The sequence below is a fragment of the Phascolarctos cinereus genome, unplaced genomic scaffold, assembly GCF_003287225.1.
Source record: "Phascolarctos cinereus isolate Bilbo 61053 unplaced genomic scaffold, phaCin_HiC Scaffold_1;HRSCAF=81, whole genome shotgun sequence".
Lineage (NCBI taxonomy): Eukaryota > Metazoa > Chordata > Mammalia > Diprotodontia > Phascolarctidae > Phascolarctos > Phascolarctos cinereus.
In genome coordinates, this window is record NW_027555514.1 from 9,151,990 (window position 1) to 9,170,017 (window position 18,028).

Genomic DNA, 18,028 nt, shown 5'->3' on the forward strand with positions numbered 1-18,028 from the left:
CCTCATCCCCATTTCCGTGACCTACCTTTCCATTCTTCCTTAGCCCTAGAGAGGTGGTCCTGCTTGCGACCCCTCCAGGATCTTGAACTCTGAAATTTCCCTCTCTGCTCATATTATTCTGTCTGTTTCTCTCTCTTTCTGACCCACTCATTATGACCTCTGGTCCCTCCCTCACTACCCATTCTGCAGTCCATCCTGTCTGCTCTGGCCTTGCTTTCCTGCCTTTCCAGACCGAAGCCAATACACCTGTCATCATCTGCCCCCCTTGGAGTCCCTTCATCTTTGTCTTTGTATGCCTCGAGGCTGGCCACTGCTCAGCTCTGGCCCAGTGCTGTTTGCTGAGTGCCGAGTGCTGCTCTAGGAAGTCACACCCCAGTACTGATGGGGCCACCACAAATCCACAGGGTCTCAGGACCTCGGAGGCCTGCTGGTGCCTGCTGCACCTCACCAAGAAGATGCACTGTGACTTGTCCTTCACCTCCCTTTTGACCCCCAGCCCACTCACCCAGCCCTCCTTCTGGAGTCTCTCTGCTCCTTGGCTGCCCTCTGCTCCTCCAACTGTTCAATGACTGCTTCTCAGTCCCTTTGACTGGATCATCGCCATCAACAGCAACATCCATAGTAATAATTAGCTCCTACTATGTGTCAGGCACTGTGCTAAACCCCTTATACATTAGAGCCAGTGCAGATATTGCTCTCCTGCTCCGGCTCACCTCCCGTGGCATCAGTTCATACAACTCTTCTTGCTTCTCTCTGTTCATCATGGTTACAATTTCTCATAGTGCAGTAATGCCCCAGTACATTCATGCACCACAACTTGTGCAGGTACGCTCCAGTTCACAGGCACTTGCTTCTCTTCTAGGTCTTTGCTGACACAAAAAGTACTACTAGGGGCCTGTAGGTGGCACTGTAGTGCACAGAGCACTGGGTCTGAAGTTGGGGAGATTCATTGTTCTGAGTTCAAATCTGGTCTCAGGAAGCGTATCAGCTGTGTGATCCTGGGCAAGTCACTTCACTCTGTTTGTCTCAGTTCCCCGTATGTAAAATGAGCTGGAGTAGGAAACGGCAAAACGCTCCAGCATCTTTGCCAAGAAAACCTAAAAAACAACTGAATAACTGAACAGTAACACAATACTTTAGTCTATATGAAACCTCTATCTTTGTCATTGACTTTGGGGTACTGTAGTATAATCACTGCATTCTTTTAGTCACTTTTTTACATGATTCCAAGCTGCTTTCCAGGATGGTTGCCCAACAATTCATTTATGTGCCTGTCTTTCCACAACCTCTCCATCATTGACTATTCCCATTTTATCATCATTGCCAATTTCTGGGTGTACATTGAAACCTCAGGGTTATTTCAACGTGCATTTCTCTTATTGTTAGTGATCTGGACTATTCTTTTGTATGTTATTGACAATGTGTGACCCTTTTGAGAAATGTTCATTCACGTCCATTGACGACTTCTTTATTGGGGATGGCTTTTGGTCTTACACACGAATCAGAGGCATGAAATACAAAAAAGTCCCCAGTTGTCCACTTGAGGGAAGGTCTTTAAGAGACTGAAGAGCCCTGAATGCTTTTGTAGGTGAAAGAAAAGCCTCCAACAGAGACATCAGAGATGAAGGTTAAGAAGTGGTTGATGGAGAGAGGTGCTGAAGGAAAGAGGACAGCCAAAGTGGATGGAGAGACTTAGCAAGAATTGAGGTTAGCGCTTTTCCTGACAAAAGAAAAGAAAAGGTTTGGGGACAGAGGAGAATGAAAAGAACTTTCTACAGACCCCAAGTCATTCTGAGGGTGGAGGCAAAGAATCAAGGTAATTCCCTCTGGGGGCAGCTAGGTGACACAGTGGATAGAGTGCAGGGCCTAGAGTCAGGAAGACTTCTTTCTGAGTTCAAATCCGGCCTTGGACACTTCCTAGCTGTGTGACCCTGGGCAGGTCACTTAACCCTGTTTCTCTCAATTTCCTCATCTGTAAAATGAGCTGGAGAAGGAAATGGCCAACACTCCAGTATCTCTGCCAAGAACACCCCCAATGGGGTCACAAAGAGTCAGACACGACTGGAATGACTAAACAACAACGATTTCCTTTGGAGACCTTGAACTTTTGAATCACGTGTGAGATAAGGGCATACTAGTTAAGTGTGAGGGATGAGAGTGGAACACCGGAGAGGCTTATCTATCCACTGTGACATCTCACTGCATTTGTCGGAAGGCCTCCAGTAACAGTGAAGGTATGATCTGCTTCACTTTGGGACAACTCCAGTGCTGTGCTGGGACTCTAGGGCAATCGTTAGGGGTTCAGGGTGACCTCTGACACCTCAGAGACTGACACATGCTGCAGATCAGAGCTTCAGTCATTGTTCTGGTGATTCTCTGGGCTTGAAAAAGTAGCGGGGGAAATGTTAATGATGCAAACTAACCTTAAATATGTGCCATGCACTTATTCCACCCTCCACCTCCCAGCCAGTTGCCAAACATCTACCAGCAGGCCACTCTATAAGCTCTCAGAAGTAAGACAGTTTCCCTCATGCACAGCCTCAGTCTGCCCCTCTGCCGCTTGTCACTCATCACTCCCAGAGCCTCGATGGGTCTGAGAGTCCTCATCTGTAAAACAGTCACTTGACCGTGCTTAGCTTCAGTTTCTCCACATGTAACACGGAGATGATGCTAGCCCCCACCTCCCAGGGATGTTTTGAGGATCAAATGAAACAACCTATGTAAAGTGCTTTGCAATTATTAAAGCAACATATAGATGCCATTTTATTAATTGTCAACAACAAATGCTGAATGCCCACTTGTTGGGTATGGTGTACAGGGGATTTCTGTGGCAGCAGGAGCCCTTTTTTCCTTTCCCTTCTAGTTCTGCCATCCCAGAACATGTTGCTGCTTCCCTGTGTGTTACATTCGGCTTGTTTGTGTCTCTTTCCCAAAGTAGGGCCTTTGAATTTAAGTGATACGGTTTTATGCCATGTTTTTTAGATGAAAAAGAGAAGTTTGAACCTACTGTCTTCAGGGATACACTCGTCCAGGGCCTCAATGACGCGGGAGATGACCTTGACGCAGTAGCCAAGTTCCTGGACTCCACCGGCTCCAGGCTGGACTATCGCCGCTATGCAGACACGCTCTTTGACATCCTGGTGGCCGGCAGCATGCTAGGTGAGCCTGCCATTCTTACTTCTGGGATGTTTTCTGTGGCCTGGGCAAAGCGGCAGCCAACTAAACTCGATGCTGTTAGTGTGGGGCAGCATGGAGTATCAGTAGTCCAAAGAAGGAGAGGCATAGAGGGAGTGAGGCGCTCTCGCTCTGAGTCTTGCCTCCAGAAATTCCTACCCATGTGATCATTAGCACTTTCCATCATCTCTTCAAGCCTTGGATTTTCCAGTCTTTCAACTGGGAAGATTATCATAGTACATATTTCACTGGGTTGTTGTGAGATTTTGTAAGCTTTAAGGCACTGTGGAAATGGAAAGTTTTGGTAGCGCGGACGTTAAAAAGGTTTGCGAGACCTAATTTCTAGTCAATGTAATCATTTTATTAATAAGGCCAGCATGTTCATTAATACAAGGACGGTCACCTGGAGGTCTCTCTTAGACTTAGTCATGGCAGTGGACTCACCATTCATATACCCTTCAAAGGGTAGGTGTTCCCCCAGTGGTGATTGCTTAACAATTCATGAGAGAATGAATATTACAGTGAGGGGCTGAGGTCAGGCCTCTACCCAGACCACCCCCAGCCTTGGGCAGTTTAGACAAAAGGGTCTGGCTCCACCCAAACTTGACTGAATGGAATTGCCCAAAGACTAGAGATTCACCTAAGGGTGGGTAGAGTCAGATAGAGAAAGTTGGCTCAACATTCCTAGACTGAGTGCTTGAAAATAGAAAAAGGGGGAAGGCCCCAAATCATTAGTTATTAGTAATGCTTTCTCTCAGTGCTATTGTTACTGATACAAGGCAATAATTCTAATAATACACATGTTAGCATTGATCTAGGTTTGCAAAGCACTTCGCATCTGCTACCTCCTCTGAGCCTCATAACAGTCCAGGGAAGCAGATGCTTTTATTACCATCTCCATTCTCACATAAGAGGAAACAGGCTGAGAAAGGTTAATGACTTATCCAGGGTCATACAAACATCCAGTAAGCCTCTAAGGTGGGATTTGAATTCAGGTTTTCGTGGCTACAAGCCCTCTACTCTATGTCTCCTGACACCTTGGACATGCTTAGGATTTACAGACAGCTGAGTGTGGCAGGGAAAGGACCATGGCTTATGAGACCTCAGGACTAGAGTCTCTGGGATTCCTGTGACTTTGAAGCCTTGGCTCTCTCTGCTTGGTATCAGAGGCTTTCTTTATGTCTGCCAGGGGTTCTTTGTAGGGGGAGGGGGGGGAGACAGGTGGAATTTCAAAATTTTTTTTTAATATCATGTTCCTTTCTAAGTATGATGCCCCTCTCCCACCTTACAAGCCCACTCTGATCACCAAGATAGTTTTCAAAATCCAGAAAAACCGATGCTCTGTGACTCCCTGGGCTTGCATAGTCAGAATCCCGGACCCCCGGCCTTTCCAGTGAAAGGAGAGGCGTGCATTGTTTCATCTCCTCTTCAGGAAGGTTCCTTTTAATGGGGAGAAATAAAATCATGGAAATTGTGCTTGTATTCATGGCTTTATTTGACATTCATTAAGAGCTTGCCTACTATGTGGTGGGCACTGTGCGAGGCAAAACAAATCCCGTCCCCTGGGAGATGGCATTCTACTGCAGTCGGATACCACATGGATACCAGGAGGGAAAGCTGAAGCTTGTGTACAGGGATTTCAAAGAGGGAGGGCATGCTAAGAACATCTGAGTCTGGGTTCGGCTGGAGAGGGTGGTGCCCGAGCTGGGACAGGGACCCTAAAGGGCAGTGTGGAGGAGGGAGGGCTAGATCGCCATGAGGAAATCAGGAACAAAGGCCCATCCCCCCATTCTACCAGCGGTGCTGTCTGATAGGGAGACCAGGGACATACCTGTCTCTGCATAACTAAAAAGGAATCTCACCAAAAGGGTGATGGAAAAATGCATTTTGTGTGTGTGTGAATGAATGAAGCTGCACGGTGAAAAACCCCCAGCAATCATTTAGAGTCACAGCATTGTAGGAGAAGACGAGGAGTTAGGCCCTCTATTTAAGACTTGTCCGTGCTGCTTCCAGGCCTCCTTTCAGGCAGATAGCATCAGAGTTTTCTCCCCCACGTCCTTACTTTTCACGCTCATTTAGGAAGCCTAATTAAACCTGTGTTGTAAGTGAGCCTCAGGAGCCCGGCTTCTTGCCTCAGAGTCGCTGCCATCAGAGCCTCCAGACTGACAGCCAGGGATGAACAGATAAGCCGCTGGAACACGAGGCTGGCCAACCTCCCCCAGGTCACTCATGTGACCCCGCTTGTCACCAAAAAAGAGAAATAACTCTCTTTGTTCTTTGTTGGAAATGGCTGGCAGGATATGTGTGTGCAGCAAGCCAAAAATGGGAGTTGAGTTGAAATTTGGCACTGAAAGCAAAGCCAGAAAAATGAAAAGTAGAAACAAAAAACTCAGCCAGCTTATCTGTCTATATGACTGTGGGCTGGCCTCTACCCAAAGGGGACTTCAAGCTGGCTCGGTGAATGAATGTGTGGGTGAATCGTTACATCTATTAAACTCTTACTGTATATCGAGCATTGTGCGAATTTATGACAATATGAGATCAATCCCTGCCCTCGAGAGACTTCCATTCTAATGAGACAACACACATAGGAATGGTGGCCAGGCAGAGGTGAAGCCCAGGGATGGAGGGTGGGGAGCCACAGGGGAGCTGATGGGCACAGCCTTTCCAGAAGCAATGCTAGAGTTCATTTGATTCAGGTTCCCAGAGCATGAGGTGGAAAGCTGGTAGGGGTCGTGGGGGACAGGCCACAGAAGATGGCAAGGAGCCAGTTGGGGTGGAGAGATGGGTGGGGGCTGTTAGCTTGGGTGGGCGACGTGTGTTTTTGCCGTCTTAGTCACCAGTAAGACGGCTTGTCCCTAGAGGAGATGTTCTAGAATCGAGGCAGGGCCTGGTCTCTGGGCCCAGTCTAGGGAATCTGGAGGGTGTGAGAGGTAAGACACTGGCTCATGTGGATGGCTTGATGTCCTACTGACCCCTCCCACCCACATGTCCTCCTCTCTGTTTCTGTGGAGAATGCTTTCCTTGACTATAGCCATGTAGGAGTGAAACTTAAGAACCAGCCCATTACCGGGCCTTTGCCCAAGCTGTCCCCCATGCCAGAAATGCTCTTGCTCCTTACCTTAGCCTCTTGGAATCTCCTTACACACATGCGCGCGCACACACACACACACACACACACACACACACACACACACACACACACACACACGCACGTGCACACACCCATCTGTCTGTAGTATCTGCTCCTCTGTGCCCCTGTCGCTCACTTTGAACAGGCTGTAAGCCCTTGGGGGCTGCAGCTGTGCCATTTTTGTCTCTGGGTTGCCAATGACAGGCGCAGAAGGAGCTGCGTATAAAGTTTGTTTGGCGCACTTGAATTGAATCCATAAAAGCCCAAACTGGTACCTACTCCTGATTCCCTAGCACTAAAAATAGCTGAGCTGGGTGTGGGCCAGAGGGGGCCAGCGGGAGTCCAATCACATACTCTCAGGCCTGGAAATAGAACTGCGTCCAGGCGCTTTTTTAAAGGCCTATCACCGGGTCAAGCAAGCTGGCCCCGAATTCGGTGTCAGGTCAAACCTGGAATGGGATCGAAGCCCCAAGGAGAAACAGCCTCCCCTACCCCCACCTTAGCACAGACTTTGAATCAGGTCAAAGGGAGAGGCAATCTGAGCCTTCCTACAGCCAGCACCGGTGACATCCGCGGCCTGCACTTTTTACTTCTGTCTCTAGGGTTAGCATCTGACCTAGCCAGGGAGACCCCCGGGCTAATCATTGCCCAGAGAGGGCCCGGCCTCCACCTCTATGCCTGTTATGTCCCTCCTAGCTGTACTCAGTGTCTTCTCCTCTGAGATTGCCTTCTACGTACTCCCTATGGATCTTGTATGTGCCTGGTTGTCAACTTGCTCTCTCACCCAGTGGAGGGTGAAGAGCTCTTTGAGGGCACATGCCTCGTTTTGGCCTTTCATTGTATCCCCAGCACTGGGCACAGTGCCTGGCACACAGTAGGTGCTTAATAAATGAATCCTTATGGCAAAGATTTGGAAATTGAGGGGATGGCCATCAACTGGGGAATGGCTGAACAAGTTGTGGTATATGAATGTAATGGAATACTATTGTGTTATAAGAAATGATGAGAAGGCAGACTTCAGAAAAAACCTGGAAAGACTTGTATGGACTGATGCTGAGTGAAGTGAGCAGAACCAGCAGAATGTTATCACAGTAACAGCCACCGTGTGCAATGACTAACTTTAATAGACTTAGCCCTTCTCAGCAATGCAAGGATCTAAGACAATTCCAAAAGACTAAATTAGATGGCAAATGCTGTCTGAATGCAAATCGAAGCAGACTATTTGCTCTTTTTTTTTTGTTTTGTCTTTCTTGTGGTTTTCCCCTTTTGTTCTGATTCTTCTTCCTTAACATGACTAATGTGGAAATATGCTTAATACGATTGTGCATGTATGACCTATATCAGATTGTTTGTCATCTTAGGAAGGGGGGAAGGGAGGGAGGGAGGGAGGCAGAAAAAAATTTGGAACTCAAAATCTTAGAAAAGTGAAGGTTGAAAACTAAAAAAAAAAAAGAAAGGAAATTTAAAAAATAACAATAATAAATGAATCCTTATTCCCCAATACTGCCTGATTCTATGGTCCTAAGGAAAGGACAGCCCTGCTTTCCACTGCCTTGTTCAGACCACATCAGAGGCTTGGATTCAGTTTAGTTCAAGCCTCCACAATGTGGGATGGACACTAGTGCAGGGTCATTGGGTGAAGGGTGGTGGACCTGTGCCATAGGAGGATCAGCTCAGGAAGGAAGTGGGGGTGTTTATCCTAGAGATGACTCCAAGGGAAATGCAATCTAGCTGGGTTTGGGGAGCCTGTGCCCTGAGGGGGAGGTTACCCTTTGGCCCCGGAGGCCAGAACCAGGAGCAGGGGATCTGGAGGGTGGCAGAAGCCGACTTAGGCCTGGCACAGGGACAAACTCCCCAGAGGGTCCCCTCCAGAGCCAGAGGCTGCCCCTTCAGGAATTCTTCAAGCAGTCTTTGCGGCTGTCTGACCTTCCCATTCCATCTTTGCAGGGGTCCAGCCTGAGAAACAGCCTAGCCACCTCCAAGGCTCCATTGACCTGCCACCTCCTGTCTGATCAGGCAGCTAGATGAGGCGGTGGGCAGAACTTTGGACCTGGAGCCATGAACACCTTTGTTCAAGTCTGGCCTCAGATATTTACTGGCTGTGTGAGCCTGAGCTAATGACTCTCTCAGCCTCAGTTTCCCCATCTGTACAATGGGGATAATAATGGCACCTCCCTCCCAAGGTTATCGTAAAGATAAAATGAGGTCATTTATGTAAAGTGCTTTGCAAACATTCAAGTTGTTATACATTCTAATTATCATCATCGTCATCCTCATTATCCCCAGTTATTTGTCTTTTCTCTCTGCTAATTATTCTGTCTGTATTCATCGTAGTCCACGTCATTTCCCTCAGTAGAATGTAAGCCTCATGAGGGCAAGAGCTGCCTTTGGTTTTGTCTTTGCAGCTCCAGCACCCAGCAGAGCGCCTTGCTCACAGTCAAAGCTTAATGGACGCTTATCATTGACTCTCATTGAATACTCTCTGGGAATGTTGTAGAAGGAATCCTTGTCCAGCTACAAGTTGGACTAAATGACCTCTGCGCTCCTGCTCACTGAGACTCGGGATCCTGAATCTAGATTGCTCCCTCCCTCCCTGACACTGAGAAAGATGGGGCAGCCCCGTGGCCCTGAATGCTCAGGGCAGCTGCTCAGGGCGCCTCTCCCCGGGCTCAGGCTGGAGACAATGACCCACTGAGAGCCTTTCCTCGCAGCCCCCAGGCCTGCTGGCATTTGCTATGGTTATGTTACATATTTCTAGGGTTACCACTTATCTGACTGTTAGTTACATTTGAATGCATGTTTTTATATGAATTTTGTCATCACTAATCTGTACTAATCTGTGTACTACGGCCTTTCTCCATGTAAGTTCTTTGTGAGCAGAGACTGGCCATCCCCACAGTGCCTAGTACGGTGCCTGACACATAGCAAGTGCCCCAGAAATGCTGATTGGATTGGGAATCAGCCATATGTTTACAAATGGTCTCTCAATACAGGTGACTTCTTGTTTTTGTTTTTAGGCAATTGGGGTTAAGTGACTTGCCCAGGGTCACACAGCTAGTAAGTGTCAAGTGTTTGGTCTGAGGCCGGATTTGAACTCAGGTCCTCCTGACTTCAGGACCGGTGCTCTATCCACTGTGCTACCTAGCTGCCCCCTAATACAGGTGACTTCTTAGGCTGCTTCCTTTTACCCATTCCGTTAGCTTCAATTTTGGAGAGTAAATTCTTAGACTCCCACCACCCCACCCCATTCCAGGAGGTACCTTCTACTTTTACTCTACAATTCCCTATATTCTCTCTCTCCTCTCTCTCTCTCTCTCTCTCTCTCTCTCTCTCTCTCTCTCTCTCTCTCTCTCTCTCTCTCTCCCCATTACTCTGTCTCTCTCCCCCCGTCTGTCTGTCTGTCTGTCTCTTTCTGTCTCTCTCCCCCTCTCTGTCTCTCACTTTCTCTCTATCTCACTATTTCTCTGTGTCTCTGTCTCTCTCCTCTCTCTCTCTCTGTCTCACACTCTATCTCTCTCCCTTTCTCCCTCTCTCCATTTCTCTCTGTCTCTTTGCATTCAAATATGTGAATGTGAATATTTTGTTTCTCCCCATCTCACGAAGTTCTCCTTTTCTCCCAAAACCAGAGCCTCAGGATTGGGAAAGAGCTCAGTCCAATCAGCCGAGGCCCCCTCAGTGTCCCCAAGTGCTCATCCGTTGTTTCCTTGAATGAGCCAAATGAGGGAAAGCGTGGCTGACTCACTTTTCCCAGCCTTTTTCCTATCACGGAAGATATGATCTCTAAGTAAAGTAAATCTGTCCTGAATGCCTCCTCTCTTTGTGTAAACACATTTCATCAACCTCTGTTGCCTCTACTGACTCTGTTTGGTAAATCTGCTGGTCCCAGCTGCTGACTGCTGCTGTCTATCTTTCAGCGCCTGGCGGGACCCGCATAGACGATGGGGACAAGACCAAGATGACCACCCACTGTGTGTTTTCTGCTCTTGAAGATCACGATGCCATCAGAAACTATGCTCAGGTCAGGACTGAGTTGGAAAATTGGGACTGAGAAATATCAGTAGAAGCCGGAAGAAAAGAGCTGAAGCCCTTGGGGAAGGGCTGGGCAAAGGAAGCCTCTGCTGACCAGATTGCTGAGTGGGCCTGCAGGGGTTCTCTGTCCCTTTTGTCAACGGGAGGCCAAGGGGTGGGTGGGAAGAGTCTAGATGAGAATGAAGAGACCTGGGCTCAAATCCCAACTTCTCCAATGCCTAGCTGTGCCATGTTGGCAGGCCGCCTAACCTCTGCCTCAGTTTCCTCTTTTGTAAACCACAGTTGCTCGAGAAAGTTCGTATTTCTCTTTGAAGTATGAGTGAGGCTGTTAGCCCAATGAAGACAATGGGAAAGTATTTTCATAACTGTAAGCACTTCAGGGAACACTTGGGTTCAAATTCTGTCTCTGAGGCATATTGGCTGTGGGCAAGTCACAGCCTTTCGGTGCTCTGGGCAACTCTCCAAGACTATAAATGGCAGAGAAGGTGCCAATCTGCATTAGTAGAGGGGGCTTCCTCATTTAGGAGCTCCCTAGATAAATGAAATCGTAGATCTGTTCCTTATACATATATACACATATGTATATATGTGTATCCATAAATGAGTATATCTATGTGTGTGTGTATGCAAACGTCTGTGTTTGTACGTGTGTGCTGTTCAGTCATTTCAGTTGTGTCTGACTCTCCGTGACCCATTTGAAGTTTTTGGTAGATACTGGAGTGGTTGGTCATTTCCTTCTCCAGATCATTTTACAGATGAAGAAATTGAGACAGACAGGATTAAGTGAATGGCCCAGGTTCATACTGCCAGGAAGTATCTGTGGCCAGATATGAACTCAGGTCTTCCTGACTTCAGGCCCAGTGCTCCATCCATTGCACTAACATACATACCCATGGGTATAGATACACTACATGTGTGTGTGTGTGTGTGTATTTATATGTGTATATATACATATTATATATATATAATAGAGATGAAATACATCAAATTCTGTTCTATTTCTATGGTTACTACTACCTTTTGATGTTCAGAATCCTCAGTTAAGCAAAAAGAATGACTTCCTAAAGTGTGCTCCAGCCTGCAGGGGGAGGTCACTCTAGGAGACCCTCCCTCTATTGCTTTCTGACATTCAGTGTATGGAGGAGTCTCTGGCCTCCTGGCGAGCTGTGGCCAAGCCTTCAGCTTGGGGAAACCAAAGCAAAAATGATGCAGCCCTTGCTTCCAAGGGACTTACCTTCTCCCCAGATATGCTGAGACCTGAGAGACGGCCACACATGGTGGGAAGATCATGGTAGATGTGCAGGCTTCCTCTCTAGGCATCGACCCCCTAGTGACCTCTAATAGGGCCCTGATAAGCCTCTCCCAGCTTCAGTTTCCTCAAGTGTAAAGGGAGTGATGCTGCTGATATTGTCACAGGGCTGTTGTGGAGAAGGCACATTCAGACCTTGAAGGGTGGTATGGGGGTGAGTGTTGAGAATGTGACGGTAAATCCGGGACCAACAACACACCTCTTCTTCCTTCCGATGCCTCTTAAATTCATGTACATATTATTTAATGTTGTCTCCTTTATCTTGTAGGTCTTCAACAAGCTCATTAGGCGATATAAATATTTGGAAAAAGCATTTGAAGATGAAATAAAAAAGGTAATTTCAGATGTAATTTCTGCTCTTGAAGATCACGATGCCATCAGAAACTATGCAAATCTTATTCCAGAAAAAAATCCACCGCCCAGGGTATATCTGATCAAGGCTTGGAGTGGGCCAGACATTTGTAATTAAGTGGGAGGATTTTCACCAGCACAGCTCATTGGTTTGTAGCTAGAGGGAAAGAAACCTCTATTCACCCAGGAATGGAAGGCATGGAAATCTATCCACTTCAGCAAATTTTAGCCGTTTAGGAATTAGTTGGTGAATCCTGTGGCGCTGCAGTGGGGTCATGCAGCCAACAGACGTCAGAGGTAGGATTTGAAGCCAGGCCCTAAGCCCACTGCTAGCCATTGTGCCACCCCACTTCCATATCCAGCAGGTGTTTATTCATTGATATTGATTGTGTCCAGAGAATGTCTGCCTCTTAAGGCATGGCCTTGTAGCACATGGCTTTTGGCTTCACACAACTTCAAATCTAAAGTATTTTGAGTATCCAGATCATTACCAAGAAATGCTGGTTACTTACATGTCAAAGTAAATACTGGGCTAAACTTGGTGTAGGGTAAGGGGAGACAGACTTTGCCTACACTGAACACACAGGTCCAGAGCCTTGCTTGGAGCTGTTGGAATGGGAGAATGTGCCCCAAGGAATGGGGGTCAAGCTCAGAATCAAAGCATTGACTGGTTTGTGAGACTTGAGGCTGGAGGGGCTGTGCTCTCCCTGGTGAGAGCTCGGCATTCAATGTATGCAGGCCTTCAGCAGCATTAGAGCCACCCTAGGGACTCAGTCTCTCTTCCTTCTGAGCAACTGCATTTGGCTCATTTACTGATATTACCGTCATCCCTGAATTACAAAGGGCCTCTTGTCCTTCAGCCCAAGGGTGAGCCCAGCACTGAGGATGGCACAAGACTTAGTAATGGCTTTGCCTGGGAGGCATCCAGTGCGGGGAGGAGGAGGCCCCACCAGAACCTGGGGCTCCATCCATGATTTCCCCCATTGCTTCTACAAAGTATGTGGTTGTGGGAGGGAGGGGAAGGGCTGTGGGCCAAAGACACACAAATCCTCATGCCCGTTGGTGACCTCCACTTCCAGACTGCCTTGGAGGATGGTTTGAACCCAACCTCAGCTGCATACAGATATTGGGGAAGCTGCCCCCTTGCCTGCACTCCATGCCCAGGACCTGGATTTTACTGGGACTTCCTGTAGCTACCCCTCAGGCCATGATGCAGTGGTAGGGTCTCTTTAATGGATGGGAAAGGGCTCCTTGCACAGCAAGCCTGCCATATTTAGAAATGACTTGAGACATGTTCCCTGCAGGAGCTTGGAACTATTGTCAAATATGAACATTTAGAAGAAGTGGAGATTAGCAGAGAAAAGAAGCATAGTGGCCCACAATGGCTCTTTTTAATGGTCCCTAAGTGGGTTGGTTAAAGAGTCTGGTTCTCTTCTGTGGAAACCCATCTCAGTTTTCATGTCTCAATCTACACGGGAGTTGAATAAATACCCAAGAAAAGGTGCAGGCTCCCAGTACACACACATTAGCATCCCTTCGGAATGTTCACTGCTGTCTGTACACTTAACATTACAGAATGATATTATGTGGGTGTGTGACTGTACTTAAGTGTATTAGTCAACTGTAGAACACATGGCTGCCTTTTAAAGTTTAATTTTGAGTATGGGAAAATCTTTCATTCAGAAGAATGGCTATTTAATTAGAAGTCTGTGGGTGGAGAAAGTCTGTGGGTATTTTATTCTGGTGCAGTAGAATGAGCATTGCTTTGGGGGTTCGAGGCCTGGCTTCCTTTGCCACATATTAGACATTTAATCAATGCTAATCAATTGATCCCATCATTGACTGCCTGTGTGACCCTGCACAACTTACTTCCTTTCTCTGGGTCTCAGTTTCCTCATCTGTAAAATGGGGGGGGGTTGTGCTGAATGTCCTCTGAGGCCCCTTCCAGATCCGATCTGTGGATGCCATGAGTTACAGGCTTGAAAAGATGGGAACGCAAGGGTGCCTGCGACTGTCCACAAACTGACCACTGGAAAGGATCCTTGGAAATGTACCAACTGCACAAACGAGGTTCAGCCCAAGGGAGGTGGAGAGGGCTCTGGACTCTGGGCTGAGAGACCCCAGTGCACATCTCAGCTTTGACACTTGCTGGCTCTGTGACGAGTTCGGCATCAGCTGACCTCTAAGATGGCACTGCTACCTCACCGAGTTACAAAAAGCTCTAGAAGTGTGAGGTGGTTGTGGTTGTTACTATTATTGGGAATTGAATGGAGGAAAGATGCTATGATGAGACAGTGGAGTGAATGCTGGCTTTTTAAGCCTCCCTTTGGATCCCAGCTCTCCCACTTCAGGCAAGTCGCCTCACCTTGCTGGGCCTCAGTTTCCTTTTCTGTAAAATGAGGAGGTTGGGTTCCAGGATCTGGAGGACCGTAAGCTTCGCTTCACCTCAGGGCTCCCATTATCTGGAATTCCCCTAGTGAAATCATGTTGCTAAGACACTTGGAAGCAATGTATGTGAAACCATCTATGTGTGGAGCCTGCATAGAGATGAGGGCAGACATACCCTTTACTCTAATGGGTCTTAGTACAGCCTGGGTAGGCTTGGCCTATGTGGGCATCATCCCAGGGATTTCTCCCAGCTGACTCATCTGCCTTTGACCCACAGCTCCTCCTCTTCCTCAAAGCCTTCTCAGAAACAGAGCAGACCAAGTTGGCTATGCTCACAGGGATCCTCCTGGCCAATGGGACGCTGCCAGCCACCATCCTCACCAGCCTCTTCACTGACAGTATAGTCAAAGAAGGTAATTCTTCTCTGTTGTTTCTCCTTGTCAAGAAGAAAAGGAGGGTAGCCAGGGATTCAGGTGATAGAGAAAAATCCTGTCGGTTTTAGCCCTGCTCTGTGGTTTCATGAATGTGTGAGAAATCGAAAAGCAAACTGAACCAGTCCTCGGGAGCCTTCGTAATGAAGTAACAAAAACAAGGATAATAAAGGTTCTTGGGGAGCAGCCTCTCCAACAAGCCAGCCTAGAGCAACTTTCAACCTTTGGGATGTTCCAGAGACTCCTCCTCCTTCCCCTTGGCCTTCTGCACCCCAGGAGACCCAGTACTGAATTGCACGCTCTGGCGCGCGGTTCCATTCAGATGCATCCCCCAGATCAGTGGGCGATCCCCGCTCTCCTGCCCCGTGCTCAGTATTTTACCTGGCGCTTAAGAGATGCTGGTGGACTGCCTTGACATGGGCATCTCTGAGATGTAGGGTATTGGCACTTTCCCCCGGGCCCAGGCAGCAATCCTACCAGGTCGTGTTCAAGTGAGGACTTTTAAAATGATAATGGGCAAATAGAGTTCTGGGCTCTTGAGTCTGGAAAACCTGGGTTCAAATCCTGCTTCAGGTATTTACTAAGTGTGTGACCATGGGTAAGTCACTTAACTTTCCTCTGCCTCAGTTTCCTCATTGCTAAAATAAGAGAGTTGGGCTCAGTGGTCTTTAAGATCCCTTCCGGCTCTAAAACGAAAAGCATCGTGAAGGCGTTGCACTGAGCCGGGAAGGTGCAAAGACAAAATTGAAGCAGCCCCTGCCCTGGCGATGCCTCTCAGAAGAGTACGCCCTTGGATCTCGCCTGCCCCACCCTGCGTATCCACTTTGGAGCCCGGGGATGAGCACTTGCCAGGCCTCTCAGGCTTCTAGGGGTGACCCTGTAGGGCTCGGGGTTTCTGGTACTGCTGCTCACTTCCCTCTTCAGTTTGCTTCCCCAGGACAATTGGCCAACCCAATTTAATTAGATTTCACAAAAGGTGTTTTACTAAGGGGGTTTATGAAGAATGGTTGGCACCAAGAAAGTCAGGGGAGGCCCCCCCCAAACATACACAGAATCCAGGGGGGATGGGCCATAAGCTCAAAGTGTGCTGGCGGGGAGGCCCAGGTGTAGACAATGCATATGATCAAAGCACAAAAGAAAGCCTCCCTGTCACTTCCGGGCCTCCTCGGCATTTTCCTGTGTTCGAGGGCTTGTGTTCCTAGAAGCTGCTCCCTCCTTCCGGGTCTGTCCTTCCGTCTCTATCTGTGCTGGTGTCTGTCCACGTCTGTCCTTGGGCCGTGGCTCTCTGTTCCGGGGTGCAGCCTCTCTTTTTGGGGTGACCATCTCTAGGCTCTTGGCTCCGGGCCTCTCCCGCTGCTACTTTCTCTCTGGTGACACAAGCAGTGGAGAAAAAGGACAAATAGAGAGGAGCCTTCCCCTCGCCTCTCCCCAGCCCAGAATGATTCTCTCTCAGAGGTCCCGTTTTGGGGTCTTTCACCCTTGGGCTGGGTCACTGCTCGACTGAGGAGTGCAGTAGTTTATGCCACAATGATGCTTTTTGTTGGGCGAAAGAGAGAAAGAGAGAGACAGACAGAGACAGAGAGACAGACAGACAGACAGAGACAGAGAGAGAAAGCAGGTCTGTGTTGTTCCTGTGGATCCAGACCCACATGCCAGTCAGCCTGGGGGCGGTTGGCTCTGAAGCTTGCTCCCCAGCGTCAGGGCCCTCCAGGCTGGCACATGCTTGATTTGTCGTGGGGAGATCTGCATTCAAACCCCACTTCTTTCAGGACCATCTTCGGCAGGCATGTTGGGAAATCCATACTGAAATTCTCTCTTGAAAGTAGACTTTGTGCTTGGGATGAAAGATATTTATGCAAATAATAACAAGAGACTTGTGATTTCAGCAGTGGGAAGAGCTCTCTGTTAGGAAGCTCCCTCCTCCAGGGTAGATTGCCAGGGTCTGACTTGGTAAATAAATTCTTGAGAGCTGCCTGACTTTCCCAGGATCACAGAGCTAGTGAGTGTGAGGGGCCGGATTTGAACCTGGGGCTTCCTGAGTTGGAGCCCAGCTCTCCACCGCAGGGCACCTGCTGCTTTAAGAGACAGTATTTTTTAGCGGGATTGTGTTCCCTGTGTTGTCTCAAGCTCAACAATGAGAAGCAAATGGGAAGACTGCTCCTGCTTTGGAAACTTTTGTTTCCAAACTAATGGTTTACTGATTTATTTTCCCTCTGGAGGGGATCTTAACACATCAAAAGGGTGTTAAAACCACACATACACCCAAAACTAGTCTTCCTAACCAAGCAGAAAATTAGTCAAATAGTCATTTAATTAAGAGTCATTCCCCTAATAATCACTTACATTTCCTTAGTAAAGTACTTTCCTCGTGGGTTAGGTCATGTAAGTATTATTATTCCCATCTTATGGATGAGGAAACTGAGGCCAGATGATTTGGTCAGGCTCACACAGGTAGAAAGTGTCAGAGGGGGCACTCCAGGCCGGGGCTCAATCCTGCCCTCCATGCCGCCTCTGTCTCTCCATCTGGGCAGATCACACTAGTGAATGACTACTGGTGCAGGAACATTTTGGAAATACTTTCAGCCCAATCTATCAAGCATTTGCTGAGCCCCTACTCTGTGCTAGGCCCTTCGGCGGGTGTTGGGGAAAAAGGCACTCCTTGCCCTCAGAGAGCTTCCATTCAGTTGGAGGTGGGGGCTGGAAGGGTTAAGGTGGGATACCTGGTGGTATAGTTTAGGTTGCTTGGATATTTCAGATCTTGTATAAAATGTCCCCTAATCAAGGTCGTGGAGAAAACCAGTGGCCGAGTGACTGCGCCAAGCCACGAAGGATAGTTTCGTTTCCCCTTTCATTTGGAAACTCCTCCACCCCCTGCCACCAACATCAAGAAATGCCTTCTGTTCTTGAAAGGCACCGTGGCCAGTGTTAGCCAGTGCACTTCTTCCTCATTTCTCTCTGCAGGGACTGAGCCCAGCTTCCCTCCGAGGCTCCCCTCAAGTGTCCCAGACTTCAGCAGGCCTTTTCTGACTCTTCCCTCCCCGCCCCCCACAACTTGTTAATGCTCTCCCTCAAGCTCCTCTGTGTATCTTCTGTATGTGGATATTGTCCTAGCCCTTCTCCTGGCAGAATATAAACTCCCTGAGGGCAGGGATGGTTTCATTCTGTCTTTTTATTTCTGACCCCTGGCACAGTCAGTGCTTAATTAATAAGTGG

General features: G+C 48.2%; 1 protein-coding gene across 2 annotated transcripts in view; it reads left to right on the plus strand.

Annotated features, from left to right (window-relative positions):
- BZW2 (basic leucine zipper and W2 domains 2) overlaps nt 1-18,028 on the plus strand; it is a 69,942-nt gene that overhangs the window by 28,556 nt on the left and 23,358 nt on the right. For both annotated transcript variants that reach the window (XM_020999984.2, XM_020999985.2), the window contains 4 exons: nt 2,983-3,159; nt 10,222-10,325; nt 11,914-11,979; nt 14,662-14,797. In XM_020999984.2, coding sequence (XP_020855643.1) covers nt 2,983-3,159; nt 10,222-10,325; nt 11,914-11,979; nt 14,662-14,797 — 483 coding nt within the window. The remainder of the gene's footprint in view (nt 1-2,982; nt 3,160-10,221; nt 10,326-11,913; nt 11,980-14,661; nt 14,798-18,028) is intronic.